General features: G+C 50.7%; 2 protein-coding genes across 4 annotated transcripts in view; one reads left to right on the top strand and one right to left on the bottom strand.

Annotated features, from left to right (window-relative positions):
* The window catches only part of ACSF2 (acyl-CoA synthetase family member 2), a 35,264-nt gene extending 27,963 nt beyond the window's left edge, over positions 1-7,301 (bottom strand). For 2 of the 3 annotated variants that reach the window (XM_030506136.1, XM_030506137.1), the window contains exons 1-4: positions 7,182-7,301; positions 2,512-2,707; positions 1,053-1,181; positions 9-62 (exon numbers count right to left, since the gene is read on the bottom strand). In XM_030506136.1, coding sequence (XP_030361996.1) covers positions 9-62; positions 1,053-1,181; positions 2,512-2,707; positions 7,182-7,270 — 468 coding nt within the window. In that variant the 5' untranslated portion in view covers positions 7,271-7,301. Of the gene's footprint in view, positions 1-8; positions 63-1,052; positions 1,182-1,305; positions 1,323-2,511; positions 2,708-7,181 lie in introns of those variants that run through there. The other variant, XM_030506138.1, reaches the window with a different exon arrangement.
* Positions 7,302-9,917: 2,616 nt separating this feature from the next.
* Positions 9,918-14,041, top strand: LRRC59 (leucine rich repeat containing 59). Its single transcript, XM_030506142.1, has 7 exons — positions 9,918-10,250; positions 10,554-10,613; positions 10,929-11,087; positions 11,397-11,501; positions 12,084-12,156; positions 12,595-12,768; positions 13,244-14,041. Exons 1-7 carry the CDS (start codon positions 10,146-10,148, stop codon positions 13,483-13,485), a joined length of 918 nt encoding a protein of 305 aa, XP_030362002.1. The 5' UTR covers positions 9,918-10,145; the 3' UTR covers positions 13,486-14,041.
* Positions 14,042-14,760: the final 719 nt, after the last annotated feature.

Raw genomic sequence — 14,760 nt, 5'->3', positions numbered from 1 at the left:
ACACAAACCTTACTGATGACAAACTCCAGCTCAAGGGCCTGGTAGGCTGGATTCACAGATACCTGAAGAGGGAGAAAGAAGAAAATTGATCAGAGTTACCCTTGCCTTGAAAACCATCTCCTCTAACACATATCCCAACAGAAAGGTTCCCTCAGGGACAAGCCACACTCAAGGCCTCTCTTCCAACATGCAGAACTAAGAGCTCGCCACCACAGGGATTTCACATTCACCAGAGAAACTGGCTTGGATCCTGTGTTTGCATGAAAGAAAATGAAAAGAGAGGTTTATGTGAGGTCACGTAACCAAAACAGTTTCAGGAACAGAAGCCAAACCTCCTGTCTCACAGGCAGACATCCAATTTACTAAACTGAACACTCAAAACTCAAGTGCAAGTTGGGTTTCTTGAAGGACAACCAAGATAATATCAGCTTTTTCTTGCCCAACTCTCCACAGAAGCAATATTGGCCAATGGAGCTGAATTCCCCATGAGGTTCTGAGCCACCCTGTTCTTGTGTCTTAGCAAACACTGGGATGAACCACAATGAAGAAAAATGGACCAGAAGGTAGGGTGTAGTCCTTACCATGGTGCAGTCTAAATAACATGCATTTGGTGAATGTGCCAGGTCATACTGGCTTTTGGAGATATGCAGCTTGGACTAGATTTTTAAGTGAGCATTTGCACCATGAAGCAATACAGGCCCTATTTAGAAGGAATCTAAATAGCTGGTAACTGTTTAGGACAGCAGCATGCTACATAAAAATGTTCCCATAGGCAATAGTATATATCTTTCTATCATCAGCTGCTGCAAGCTAGTTCACAGCAATCCATTTCTTGCTGCTCCTTCCTCTGAAGTCTGCTTTTCTACATAGTGGAGGGCAAAGATGCACAGATCCTGTTTAAATACTGGATTCAGTTGTAGACAACATGCTGGGTAAGAGCATGGCAAAAAAAAGACAACAAACTTTATTCTCCAGTATCTCCTATTGCATTTTTGTCTCAATTTCTTTGCCCAACAGGCTGCTAAAACCCCAGACATAGCATCACTCCTTACCAGGATGATTCCTGCCTGGGCAGTTGCAAACTGCATGAGAACCCACTCGTACTTATTGGGACCCCACATCCCGAGCCGGTCTCCCTTCTTCAGGCCAAGAGCCAGAAGCCCAGCTGCTGCTTGGTCCACCTGTAAAACACAAGGCAAGAACCTGAGCATCACCGACAGGATGCAATGGGGGGATATTCATCTCCAGGCACCACTTTCTGGGGGAAAAGCATCATCTTTGCAACTGAAATCAGACAGAATATACCTCTGCTGAAGAATCTGTCAGCCTGCTGCAGCAGCAGCCACATCTTCAGGGTCACAGACCCTTAGCAGGTTGATGGAAAACACAAAAACAAGTGTGAAACAATACAACAAAGCAGAAAAGAAACCAAAATAGATAATTATGTACCAATAGTTCCAAATTAATCCTTGCCCAGAGTGTATTTAGTGTCTAGCTCCTCATCAACTCAGCTTAGGACTAAGCTTTACCCGTCTACACTGTTGGATCTGCCTCCACTCCTGCACATCACTTACTTCTAGAAGGACTCAGGTGAGGAAAAGTACATCAAGTGATTTTTGGCCAGTTTGGGGTTTCTATCCTCATTAACTCCTCATCCAGCTACTATATTAACATAACTACTGCAAGATGGTGTGTTTCAGGTGTGCAGATGCATGTATAAATATTCTGAGGTATTCAGGAAAGGTTTTGGTAGCTTTGGTATGTTCTCAAATGAATTTAAGAAGTCTGTCTTGTAGGGGATGTGAATGTGAGGAATAGCTATTCTCTGATTTATTGCTGAATTACAGCCTAGTGTTTAAAATTACACAGCTAATGTTGTTTATCTGAATGGATGTAACCAAAACAGCAGTAAAACTATATTAACCCCAACAATTTTTCCTATGCAAGATTATATCATACATTTAATAGAAACTTCTCAGGCAATTAGCCTTGAAATATTGCCCCTCCATTCAGAATACATATGAAGATATATTTGTATGCAATATGCACACATACACATGCACAGATACACCTACACATGGTTTTGTGTATGATATTGAAATCAAATCCTTGACTTTGCCTGGTTGCCTTTGTGCTTGGATTAGAAATCCCAACACGCTCAGAACCTCTGGCAGTCAGATCGGTGACTAATACAAGAACTGGACCCTGCTCCACCGGAGAAAACCACCGTGACTCAGCCCATACATATCAGATAGAGGTGATAATTTTCAAGTATGAAAGTTCATTCTGGGATAGTAAGTGAGCATTTTACATAAACCGCCTTCTCCCTGCTCTTAAAATGCCAAGGAGGCCAAAGGGCGCACTGGTGTGTGTGCTGGGGAGGTGCTGTTAAAAGGTCCACGCACCACACGCCTGAGCTGAGTGATGAAACCCCTTTCCATGTCTCCATCACGCCTGCTGCTGCCATCATACACATACTCAGGCCCTCCGAGGGGTGAACCAGGCACTCACCTCCTCTTTGAACTGAGCAAACGTCTTCCGAACCCCTTCCCGGCAGAAGACCAGAGCCTCACGGTCAGGAAACCGCTCGACAGTCTCATCCAAGCACTGACCTGTGGTTTTGGTGAGCAGGGGGATATCTGAGGTCCCCTGGACATAGCTGTTGGTCACCCTTAGGGAGGCAGAGGGCACCCCCGTGTGCAGGGCACTGTGGAAGAAAAGAAGAGTCTATTTATTAATATAAGCCATCAATATCATCTTCCTTGAAGGATCATCAGCCTGCCCAGAACACCAGGAGTACCTGATGCACATCCCCACACCAGTGGGAATCACAGGCAGCAGCTTCTGCAGGTCAAGAGGGTGCTGAGGCGCTGGCACAGGGTGCCCAGAGAAGCTGTGGCTGCCCCATCCCTGGCAGTGTTCAAGGCCAGGTTGGACACAGGGGCTTGGAGCAACCTGCTCTAGTGGAAGGTGTCCCTGCCCGTGGCAGGGAGTTGAAATTGGATGAGCTTTAAGGTCCCTTCCAACCCAAACCAGTCTGGGATCTCTTGGACCGGTTATAGACTCTCCAGTTTACTGAGAGATGGCAACTGGGTCTGGTCTTTCTGCAGCATTGAAAAGTACAAGCAACTTGCAAGGAACTCAATCAGAACAGTTTGTAGGGAAATTCCCCCAAGTGATTTCTCTCTGCTGGAAAGAGCAGACAGCTGAGAAAGTCACAATTAAAGTCAGAGATGAGTCTCCAAAACGGTCTGCAGATAAGGGTCTAATCCTGACGAATACAAACTGGTTAGAAGAGTTCAAAGAAGTTGAGCTGTAACCGAGAGGCTTTTGCAAAGTAACAGTCTGTGCACACAACAGCAAGTGGCTGTATGTTCTCTACTACCTCTGCCAGCTAAACTGCAAAGAGTTTAGCAACTCCTTGGCAATGAAGACAGCATCAGTAAAATGAAGAGCAACCAATGAGATGAGCACCTGGGCAGGAATGGCATGACAGGGTCCTTGAGAGACACTGTGCTGAAGCCAAGCTGGAGAGGGAACAGTTAGGAGAGGCAGCAGTGAGAAGACGTGGACAAGGAGGTAGGGAAAATCAGTCTAAAACCATTAAGGCTTTCACTGAGGCCTGATCATCGGTGGAAAACCAGCAACCTCCTCTCAAGCCTCAGCTCCTGACCATCCGAGTGCTGTGATTCTTGCCCTGGTTTCAATCTCTATCTCCTCTCAAGCCTCTCTCTGCGCCAGCAGCCCACCTCCCCAGGCAGCCCCCTGCTTCCTCTGTCCCTCCTCACTTCTTCCCCACCTCCCTCCATGCTCTCAGCTCCTCCATCCCCACCTTAGGAGATGATCAGGAAGAACAGGCTTAAGCAACACTTGTGGGGTGCATAGCTCGGAGGCAAAGCCGTGTTTGCACATTCAGCGTATAATGGGGGGTCCCTTGCCCTAGAGAAGAAAAACACATCATCCTGAACTCAGTTTTCCCCCATTCGTTATGGGATCAATATTCTGCAAAGACTTGGTGCTATTTACCATGAAAGATTTAGTTTTCTGCCCACAAGAAACAAAACCTAGCATGAAATGACTTCCCCTGTGGCACGAGTTCAATCTCAAGAGAATAGAGATTCTACCTTCCAGGGTGAGTTTTGCTCTGAACGCTAAGCAATGCCCTCATCCTCTTTGCCCCACTGCTTTTGGGCAGATGGAGGGTTGTGCAAGTCCCACAGGCTCTATTTGGACATCACTCCTAGCAGGGCCCTTGGGCAACTCACATCAAGGCTGTAGGAGGAGGAGAAGTGCTAAACTACCTTTTGTTGTTTGAAAGGTCCTGGGCAAAACACGTAGACAAACCAGAAGATGAAAGCAGCTCTGCAGAAGAAAAACCTTTATAAATATAGGTTATATAAACGCAGGTTGCAAAAGCTCTCCTGAACCCAAGGGAAGGACAAACACTCTTGGGAAAGCTGCAAGAGCCACTACAGCCACAGCCACTCGGCTGTTTGAAGTGGTGGCTGGAGAAGCCACATCCCACTGCCATAAGCATGGTCTCAGAGAAGCAACTCCAGCCACCAGCATAGACAGGTGAGGAAACCACAGGCTATTTGCAAAGCTGTTTCATGGAGACAACCACACTCGCATTCCTCTAAGGCCAAGTCACCTCCATGCTTCAGCATCTCTGTATCACTTATCTCCTGGCCACGGCAGAAGTGAAAGGTGTGGGATAAATCACAGTAGGCTGTTGGCAGCGCTGAGGGGCAGGAATGGAAGGAATGAGGCAGATACAAGATTCGTTATCAGTAGCATCATGCTGGAAATAACGTAGCGTTGGTCTCCCTCCCGCCTATAGCCGACAGCAAGTGTATATTTCTGATCTGAAAGAATGTACCAACAGACTTCTGCAAAGGAAATATGGAAATAACCTTTTTGTTCATCGTTGTTACAGAAAACAAGTTAATTCACCTTCCACCTCTTCCTGTGAAGCATCTGGTACTGCTGGAGATAACACAAGAGCAATGGCCTGATATTACAGCAGCTGTCTGTTCCCTGCATTAGCTGGAGGAGAGCGAATAAAACTGCTTCCTCTTGGGTCTCAGCATAAAGACTGCTCTCCGAGGGCACATGCCTTCTGTTGGCACCAATTCCAGCAGCAAGACAGCCCGCGGTGCCTGCAGAGGAGCCTCAACATTGGGCAGAACTCCATAACTCTGGAGTTCGGTGGTGCAACTGAATGGAGAAACATCAGAGACACAGGGAAAACGCATCCCTGTTGTGTCTGCTGCGAGAGGCAGGCGAGGAGCCGCTTCCTGGCAGTTCCAGGGAGCGCTGCCTCCTGAAGGCAGCGAGATGAAGCAACTGACCCTGGGAGCTCTGAGTGTTTGTCTCTGATCAGCCCCAACCAACATTTTGTAGTTGTCTATATAAGATAACCAGCTTCGTTTTTAACTCTTCACCAGTCTCTATAGACATTATCAGAAGGGACAAGAGATGAACACAAGGCAGGGGCATCGGTGTAGCCTCCTGTCCCCATGACGAGCACACTTCACAGCTGTGGAGGACACTGACCGGAGCTGTGGTGCCATCCACCCAGCATGGAGAGGACAGGTCCTGCCCTGCCAGGGCTCGGGAACTGTCCTGACTGCAGAGTTCATACCCTGAGAGAGGTTCACAGACACCCCTGCCAATTCCTTTGCTCATGGACACCTACCAGGAGCTTCTGCTCCCAGAGCAAGACCTTTTGGGTCTTTTATGTAACACAACCGCGATAAAAGGGTGGTTAAAGTTAACCCTGCTCTGTCCTTACCTCTTCTTTACTCTTTAAAGCAACCCTGTCAACTAAAGAGTCGATCAGGTTCTCATTAGGGTTTTTGTTTGCTTCAGTTTGCGGAAGGATCAGGTCCCCAGAGCTTTCAGACTCCTACTAGAGCAGACTTTCTGATTACACTTTCCACTGCTCCTCCCTTCCCTCTGCACTCTTCCTGCCAAACGGATAAATACTGCCTAACTAGGAGCAGAACTGCATAAGCTCTCTTATAACATTACTAGAAAGAGTTCAATCCTCTAAATATGTGGTCTTTTTCTCCAAGTGCTTTGTATTCCTGCCTCCAAGTTTCACTTCTGGGCTGGAGTTTAAACTATGGTGAACTCTCTGTTGTGCTTCACTTCCGATTCTGTTTCCTAAGAACAGATTCCGATGGCAATCTTGGCCCCAGCTACACACATGGGCTTCCACCACCTCACCCCTAATCCCAACCCAGCTGAAAAGAAAAACCTGGACCTTCTATGTGGGAAAAACAAGGGCTGCTCCCACTATTCTTGGGAAATTGCTCCCTGGAAGTCTGAGTCTGAGGCTCTGATGATCAGTTAATCCTTCCAAGCCTTTCCCAAAGCCAGTTGCTTTCCTATTGCTGATCTTTCCCATGAACTTGCTCCAAGAGGCAGCACTGAATACAAGCAAAGCAAAGAAGTGCCCTGACCCCCTCCAAACCCCAGAGCTCCTCAGTGCCCTCAACCTGCTGGCACCCCAGTGTCCCCCACCACCCTGCCCAGCCTGGGGTCTGCATGGCCACCTAAGGACAGGAACACTGCAGGTCAGAGCACTGAAGGAAGACAGAGAAGCTGTTTAATACACTTCACATTACTACAATCAGGGTGGAGCTGCTGCACAAGGAAAGTTCAATCCCAGTCACACATTCACGTCCCTCCACACACTATGTGAGGCTCATTGCTGCCCCTGATCCCCTTCCAGGTTGGGGTGAGGGGTAGACTAGTGGATGCAGCCCCTCTCCTGCCACTTTGGAGAGACTTTAAGGAAGCCAAAGGACAGCAACACACGCTGAAAGTGAAACCTCCAGCTGAACTCACCCTGCACACAGCCACTCCCCTGGCGGGGCACCCACATTCCTCTGCAGCTGCCCTGTAGCCCCTGTCCCGCTCACACATGGCCGCCATCCCCTAAAGCCCCCATCCCTGTCCCTACAGCTCTGTGCCCTACAATCCCTCATCCTCTGCCCCCACAGCCCTCCATCCACTATGCCCCCCCACCCTCTCACCCACATCCCCCTGTCTCCTACAGCCCTCCGTCCCTATAGCCCCCCACTCCCTCTCACCCATGGCCCCCTATCCCCTATAGCCGCCCATCCCCTATAGACCCGCAGCCCTCCATCCCCCTCTCCCGGTCCCGGCCCTACCTGCCCGGGGGGGCTCCCCGCCGCCCGCACGCCCGGCGCAGGAAGGTCAGCCCGGCCCGGGGCAGCGCTGCCAGCCGCGCCGTAGCCATGCCTGTAGCAGCGGCGGTACGAACCGGGCTGTTAGATACAGTACGGGGAGGCGGTGCGCACCGCGGCCCGCCCCGGCCCCGGCCCCGGCCCCGGCCCCGGCCCCGCTCCGGTCCCGCCCCAGCAGGCTGCGGCCCCCTTCGGCCCCGAGGCGCTGCAGGATGGGAGGAAGCGCCCGGTGGGACCGGAGGACGCGGCGGCCCTGCCCGTGCCGCGGGGCGAGCAGCGGCGGGTGCGGGGGGTCGGGGCAGGAGGAGCGGGGATCCCCCCCCGCGGCAGCACAGAGCCCCGCCGAGCACCTTCCATCCGCTCCTCCATCCCGCTGTCACCCCCATCACGGCTTTTCCACCCCATAAGCCCTTCCAGCCTCACGCCAGCCCTGGCCTTGTGCACCCCGAATAAGCCCCACACCCTTGCTGAGATGGGTTTGGGTGCGGGACAGTCATCATCATTTGTCTCTGCTTTCTTCCACCTGTGGTGCTCGGTGCCTGTGCCCTCTGAGCCACTGGCTGATCTCCAGCCCCATCTGCTCCAGGAGTTCGCACAGTCACCACCTCGCTGCCAGCTTCCAGCGCTCCCTGCCTGCACCCTGCCTGCAACGGGAAGAAGAGGAACTGCAGAGCTACCCCAGAGCTGGGCAGGGGGAGATCACAGAACCATAGAATGGCTTGAGTCGGAAAGGACCTTAAGATCATCCAACTCCAACCCCTTGCCATGGGCAGGGATAGCTCATGCTAGACCATGTCACCCAAGACTGTCCAGCCTGGTCTTGAACACTGCCAGGGATGGAGCATCCACCACTTCTTTGGGCACCATCGAATGGAAAGGAGCTTAAAGATCATCTAGTTCCAACCCCCCTGCTGTGGGGGAGCTGGAGTTCAGGGTGTCTGCAGCACATCAAGCACAACAGTGCTGATGAACAAGGGCATTGATACTGGCCTCAAAACAGCGAATCTCAGCCACCAAAGTCATAAACATGCCCCTAACACAGCCACATAGCGAAGCATTGACTGCAGCTCACCGGTGTGAGATACTTGGGTTTCAAAGTTTAGAAGCAGGAAGGCTCCACACTCAGTGTGCATCTTGTTCACAAGGAGTTTGGTTGGTGGCAGTGGTGATGGTGGTTCTTTTTAGTAGGAGAAGGGAGATTTGTGTCATTGAAATGGGACAAATTTGCCACAGCGGATGAGGGCACTCTGGGTGAGGGTTCTGCAGAGGAGGGTCTGGGAATGGTCTCCAGCATGACCAGCTCCTGCCCCCAGGGCTCCAGCAAGGATCATGCGATCAGGATTTGGCAGTGTCCAACCCACTTCTCTCAGCAGTCCCAGTTCCCTTTTCTTTGCTGGTGTTTCCGCAGCATTCCTCTAGCAGGGCGTGCGAATGTGCCCCGTGCTGTGGCCGATCTGGAGGTTCCAAGTCTTTCTAGACCCACACATGTGCCTCCATATACATGTCAGTCTCACTAAAATCAGTCACTGCATGAGCTTATGCATTTCCACAGGTGACATAAGGCTGTTTGATGTTCGTGGCCAGGAGCTTTCCTGTCCCTGCTGCAGCACAGAGCAGTTATCTTTGTCATCAGCTGCATCAAAGTGTGCTCAGTGTTGTATAATTACAGAGAAAAAAAGCCAAACCTGCCTGGGGTCCAACCACATCACCTTTAGCCAACAAAAATACAGCTGACTTCCAGATTGATCTTCTCACGTTCCAATCTTTACCCTGCAGGGTGAATCTCGGTTAGGTATTAAACCAAGAATGAAGCAGGACTTAATGAGACCTTGACTTTTGGATACGTTTGTTGAAGATTGTCAAAGCCTGAACCAGTGACGCTTCCTATGCCATTCAGGATTGTTCCTTTCTGATGAAGGTTTTTAAAAGTTAATCACAAATGAGCAGCAGGGTCTGTAACTGATCTACACCCTTGGTACTCTGTGAAGAGCCAAAGGCTCTTGGACTCGTGTCAACCCAGAGGTGCAGATTTCAGTCCCAGCAGAGATGCGTGGACAAAGGCTTCCCCAGAGATGTGGAGGGTCTTGCCCAGATTCCGAGTTTTAGTGCCTAAAGGGGCTGACAAACAAGCTGGAGAGGGACTTTGGAAAAGGGACTGTAGGGGGTGATGGCTTTAAACCGACAGAGGGAGGTTTAGATTAGACATTAGGAAGAAGTTCTTCCCTTTGAGGGTGCTGAGGCGCTGGCACAGGGTACCCAGAGAAGCTGTGGCTGCCCCATCCCTGGCAGTGTTCAAGGCCAGGTTGGACATAGGGGCTTGGAGCAACCTGTTCTAATGGAAGGTGTCCCTGCCCATGGCAGGGGGTTGGAACTTGACGATCTTAAGGTCCCTTCCAACCCAAACCATTCTATGGTCTCCCGGATGAGAGCGCATTAACCTCAGGCGGGTTTTGTTATGAAGCAAATCCTTGTTTGCCGTTTTGGGGTGCGTTTGCTCAGGCTCCCGGTCAGGAGCTAACGCGGTTGCTGTGTTTAGATTGGGATTATCAACCAGTTGTGGGGCGGTGTGTGGCCGGGGATATGGCTGATGGAGCTGATACAGCATCATCGCATGCGGACCCGGGCCGAGGCTCCCCTTCCCCTCCCGTACACGCGGAAGGCGCCAGAGCCGCGGCAGCACTCCCGCCATCCTGCCGCGGGTCCGGGGCGGGGGTAAGGCTGACGGTGCCTCCCGGGGTACCCCGGGGCGCTCCCGGTGCTCCGCTCCGCTCCGCTCCCGGCCGTGGCGTGCTCCGGACCGGCAGGGGGCGCGCCCGGCCCCGCGCGGACGTGGACGCGGACGTGGACGCGGAAGTGGGTGGCGGGGCCGATCGGAGCCGAGCCGCGCTGCAGCCCGTTCCTCACGGCTCTCGGAGCAGCCCGGCGGCCATGTCGCGGGGCGGCGGGAAGGGGCCGAGCCTGAAGGATAAACTAGATGGCAACGAGCTGGACCTGAGCCTCTGTGACCTGAACGAGGTGCCGGTCCGGGAGCTGGTGAGCGTCCGGCCCGCGGCGGCCGGTTCTGGCCCTGGGAAGGGGCTGCGCGGGGGAGCCAGATGTGCGCGGGGGAGCCAGATGTGCTGACGGTGCGTGTGAGCTGGCCTGCTGTACTGGAACCAGCAGGGAGGAGGGGGGGATGTCCTGCTGGCCCAGCGGCTGCCGCTGCTCGCATCCATTGCGGGATTCCATGCTGCCTTCAGACCCAGAAACCCATCTGGACGTGGCGCGGCCACGCAGCGATGTCGAGAGGGTCGGGGTGTACCTCAACGGTGATCCAGTGCTCTGCTTCTCTTTCAGGCTGCTCTTCCAAAAGCCACTGTGTTGGATTTGTCCTGTAACAACCTCATTTCCTTGCCGGTAAGGTGCTAGAGAGCCTTGGTGGGGGTGAGTCTGCTGGGAAGTATTGAGAAAGAATAACTAGTGCTTCCATAAAGGTTTGGAACTGGCACTTCCCTCATCCCGGGGTGGCTGAATGACTCTGCTGTGGTTGATGGGTCCATGCGGGTGGTGGTTTTGGCTGAGGCAGGAGGGAGAAAAGCATTGCACTGCATAAAGATTGCAGTGTCTGCCTGCCAGAGGCTCCCCACACAAATCCACACCAGCTTCATCAGCCCCAGGGGCTCGGGTTTGTTTCTGGTGCTGACAAGGGTTCTGTTTGTGTTTGGGTTTTAGTCAGACTTCTGCAGTTTGATGCATCTGGTGAAACTGGATTTGAGTAAGAATCGGCTTCAGCAGCTGCCCTTGGACTTTGGGCGCCTGGTCAACCTGCAGCACCTAGACCTCCTGAACAACCGTTTAGTCACCCTGCCAGTCAGCTTTGCACAGCTCAAGGTAAAACTGCTTGCTGGGCAGTTACGTAAAGCTTTGGGATGCAGCCCAGGGTCTTGTGATCTTTCTCAAGTTGATTTCTCCGGTAAAGCATCCGTCCTGCTGATTACCCGTTCCAAAATCCAGCTGGCTCTGCACCGCACCTCGGTGGGAATTCTCTCACACCTATTGGAAATGTCTTTGCTCAAGCTCTCTGCTTACCTTCTGTACCTGTTTCATTCACGTGAAAACTAGTCCTCTGCTCCTGCTTTGGATCTCTTAAATAATTGCAAGACTACCGTGCTCTTACAGCCTCCCCTTTCCTATCTGCAGAACCTGAAGTGGCTGGATCTGAAGGACAATCCCCTGGATCCTGTCCTGGCTAAAGTAGCAGGAGACTGTCTGGATGAGAAGCAGTGCAAGCAGGCTGCTGTCAAGGTAAGGAATCTGCTTTTATTCTTTTTTTTTTCCTTACTTGGCTTTGTCAGTGGAGGTCCTTCCTCTTTTTGCTTAGCGAGCTGGGCAGCTGCTGCAGCAGCTTGTGTTTTCTTCAGCCATTGAGGTGCAGGTTCACTGCACTGACTTCACTGCTGCTGAGCCTGTAGAGAGCAAACACTGGGCTGAGTAGGATTCTCTTCCAGTAGAGGAGTTAAGAGAGGAGTAAATGATGGTTGCCAAGAAAGCAGAGGCGTAATCAGACAGTAATCCATGTCTAGGCGTATAGCTCTGAGTAAAAACCTCTGTAGTTCTGGCAAACTACAGGCTCACAGAAGTAGAAGTGTTTTGTGATCCCCTGTGTTGGCTGCCACCAGGTTGTTTTGTCACGGGGAGATCTGTTTCTTAACCACAAAGGTTCAGGGGGGAATGTGCGAGCTCTCTTCAGAGGATACCTGTAAGGGGAAGAGGGTTTGGGGTCAGCCCCAGCCGGTGTCCTCAGCCACGCTCCCACTGTTCTGCTTTGAACTGACCATGCGACAAGCCCTCTGCAGAGCTCTCAGGTTGTTTTCTTGGACCTTGAAGGTGCTGCAGCACATGAAAGCCATCCAGTCGGAGCAGGATCGACAACGGCAACGGAAGCTCCAAGCAGAGCGAGGTGAGCACAAAGAGCCCTCATGTACTCTCTGCTGAGGACTGGTCCTGATGTCTCACACACCCGAACATGCTATTTGCCATCTAACATACTCGTAACTGTCAAAATCCTGAGGCTCGGGAAGTAGTAGGGTAGAAGGGTTGAAGGGAGAAAGATAGCAGGAGGATAACTGTGATTTCTTGCCTGAATAATAGTTAGAGCTCCAGATAGAATGTCCTGTAGTTTAACTATAAAACTATGAAAGAAGAGCACAGGATTTATTTTAAGTGAAGCCTAATTCTGAGGAAGCCAAGTGCAAGGTATGTAATATCTAAAAGATTAAAAAGGATAGTTACTTGATTGGCTTCCTCATTCCTATCGGGAACAGATAAGCAGGTAATAAGGAAGAAGGCAATGACAACCCTTTACATAAAAAGGAAAAAACTTCCTATTAATCCCCAGAGATGGAGAAGAAGCGTGAAGCAGAACAGCGAGCAAAGGAGGCTCAAGAGAGGGAGCTGAGGAAGCGAGAGAAGGCGGAGGAAAAGGAGCGCAGGAGACGGGAGTACGATGCTCAGAAAGCTGCAAAACAGGAGGTGGAAAAGAAAACTAAAAAGGAAACCGTGCAGACCCGGAGTAAGTAGTATCTGTTTGGGGTGGGATTGCACCGGATTTCATCCTCGTCACGCTTTGATGCTGCCAGATCTTCTTTTATGAGGGGAACCTGCAGGACACGTGTCGCTGCTGTGTCCTTTTCTCCTTCATCTGTGTTCCCAATGAAGTGCTGAGCTACAGAAAGTTCTTCATCTGTTCTAGGGAGAACTTCACTTATTTCTTTTTAAGTGTTCTGAGCTATACGTGCAAAACCAGACCTCGTACAACACAGAGGTACTTTACACCCTCTCCACTGCTGCCCATGAAAACTAAAGCTGAAACTTTTCATCCTAAACACACATTCTGCACATTTACTTAAGTAATGAATATTCATGACAAAAGACACCCGCAGCACAGGCTGAAGCATCTCACCCGAACAGCTCATTTCTGAACCAGACTGTTCAAGACACTTGACTAATCCCTCATGTTCTGTGTCTTGTAAATGTTCTGGTTACAGAGCCCGCCTCCAGCTCTCGTCCCCCGCAGCCACCCCGGCACAAGCACTCCTGGTCACGGTCGGTGCTCAGAATCCTGCTCTTTCTGCTGCTGTGTGTCCTCTGTGTTTTGGCCACTTGCAAGCTGACGGAGCTGCAGCGTCAACCTCTGTGTGTCAGCGTGAACACTCTCTACGAGGACGTGGTGGCCGCTCTGCAAAACCACAAAACCCTGCAAAACATGCTACAACAGAACTCGCAGTAGTGATTGTCCTGGACGGGCACTTGCTTCGTCAGCATCTCCTTCCACCATCTACGCAGCCAGAATTCCTATGGAATTGTGTTCTGATGAAACTGCTTTTAATCAGTCAGCATTGGTTTGCTGGTCCACTCCACACAAAGCAGAGTTATTGTTCACATCATCCTTGCTGTGCATGTTTCCCAGTTGGCCTGTAACTCCCATTACTTGCCTACCTTAACCTAAAGTCATTAACACTTCTTACCTCCAGGGGATGTTTAACCAGATAGTGAGATACAGCATGCTGCCAATCTATAGAAGTGGAAAAAAAAAGAGCCTTTGCATTATCTAGGTAGCTATAGCTCTGTCTTGGGAGGTGGAAGGTTTTTAATACATATCTATTCCTTGCTCTCATTTCTATTTGTGCTAAAATTGATTATATGGCTGTATGGGAATAATGAAGGCCTACTCCAGGACCAATTACAAGCGTGTAGGATGGCTGTGGAGCCGCGCGTTGGAGCGAAGAAGCTGATGTACTAGTGAAAGGAGCTGAAAATTTTCAATACAACAGTTTTCGCAGCAATTTGTCTCCACTGGATGTTTATGTTGCTAATGTGGTTTTAATTTCAATTAGCTCTTTTAGAAACAGCCAACACATTATTTCCTAGTACATACAGTAATGATTTCTAACTATGTTGAAGCAGCTGGTGCCAACAGAGTGGCTGCAGCATACGGAAGGCTTGGGGCCAGCCTGGAGGCTGGTTTTGTGTCTGAGACCAAGGGACAGGGTGCTGGCAGTAGCCGTGGGTGCTGAGGCAGGCAGGCAGAAAAGGGCTTTGCCTCGGGGCTTGCTGGGAGGTTTGGTTTGCACCTAGAGATGAAAACTCGCCTGTGCAAAGGCCTATGAATTATTCATAGTTTCCTTACAGAGAAAAGCAAACAGATGTTTATCATATCCTTAAGGGCTGTGTGAGTACTGAGATGTACACATAATGTTGTTAAGCACGGATATTCTCTGAAAATCGTGCTACAGACTCCACTGAGACATCCTACATTAGTCACAGAATCGCTCCCCTCTCTTCTAACACCTGAGATTGTTGCTGGTAAGAGGAGTGCTGTGAGGGAATAATCTGTAGCATTCCATACCAAGGTCATCATTGAAGCATTAAGCCTTCATCTTTTCGTAACCTGATGATAAAAGTCTGTGGTTTTCTAAGTATCACACAGAAAAAAGCAACAGCATGAATATCAAGTAAAAGGAGGGAAAGACTGCCTATCTCCACCTTAGCAGTATGTATGTTT

Source organism: Strigops habroptila, chromosome 14 (genome assembly GCF_004027225.2).
Source record: "Strigops habroptila isolate Jane chromosome 14, bStrHab1.2.pri, whole genome shotgun sequence".
Lineage (NCBI taxonomy): Eukaryota > Metazoa > Chordata > Aves > Psittaciformes > Psittacidae > Strigops > Strigops habroptila.
This window is presented reverse-complemented; position numbering and strand designations above follow the sequence as displayed.

Bases quoted from the DNA above. Each gene is read 5' to 3' on its own strand.
- LRRC59 (XM_030506142.1), top strand. From the start codon at position 10,146: ATGTCGCGGGGCGGCGGGAAGGGGCCGAGCCTGAAGGATAAACTAGAT. The intron at 11,088-11,396 runs GTAAAACTGCTT...TCCTATCTGCAG, and splicing joins TCAGCTTTGCACAGCTCAAG to AACCTGAAGTGGCTGGATCT. The intron at 12,157-12,594 runs GTGAGCACAAAG...ATTAATCCCCAG, and splicing joins GAAGCTCCAAGCAGAGCGAG to AGATGGAGAAGAAGCGTGAA.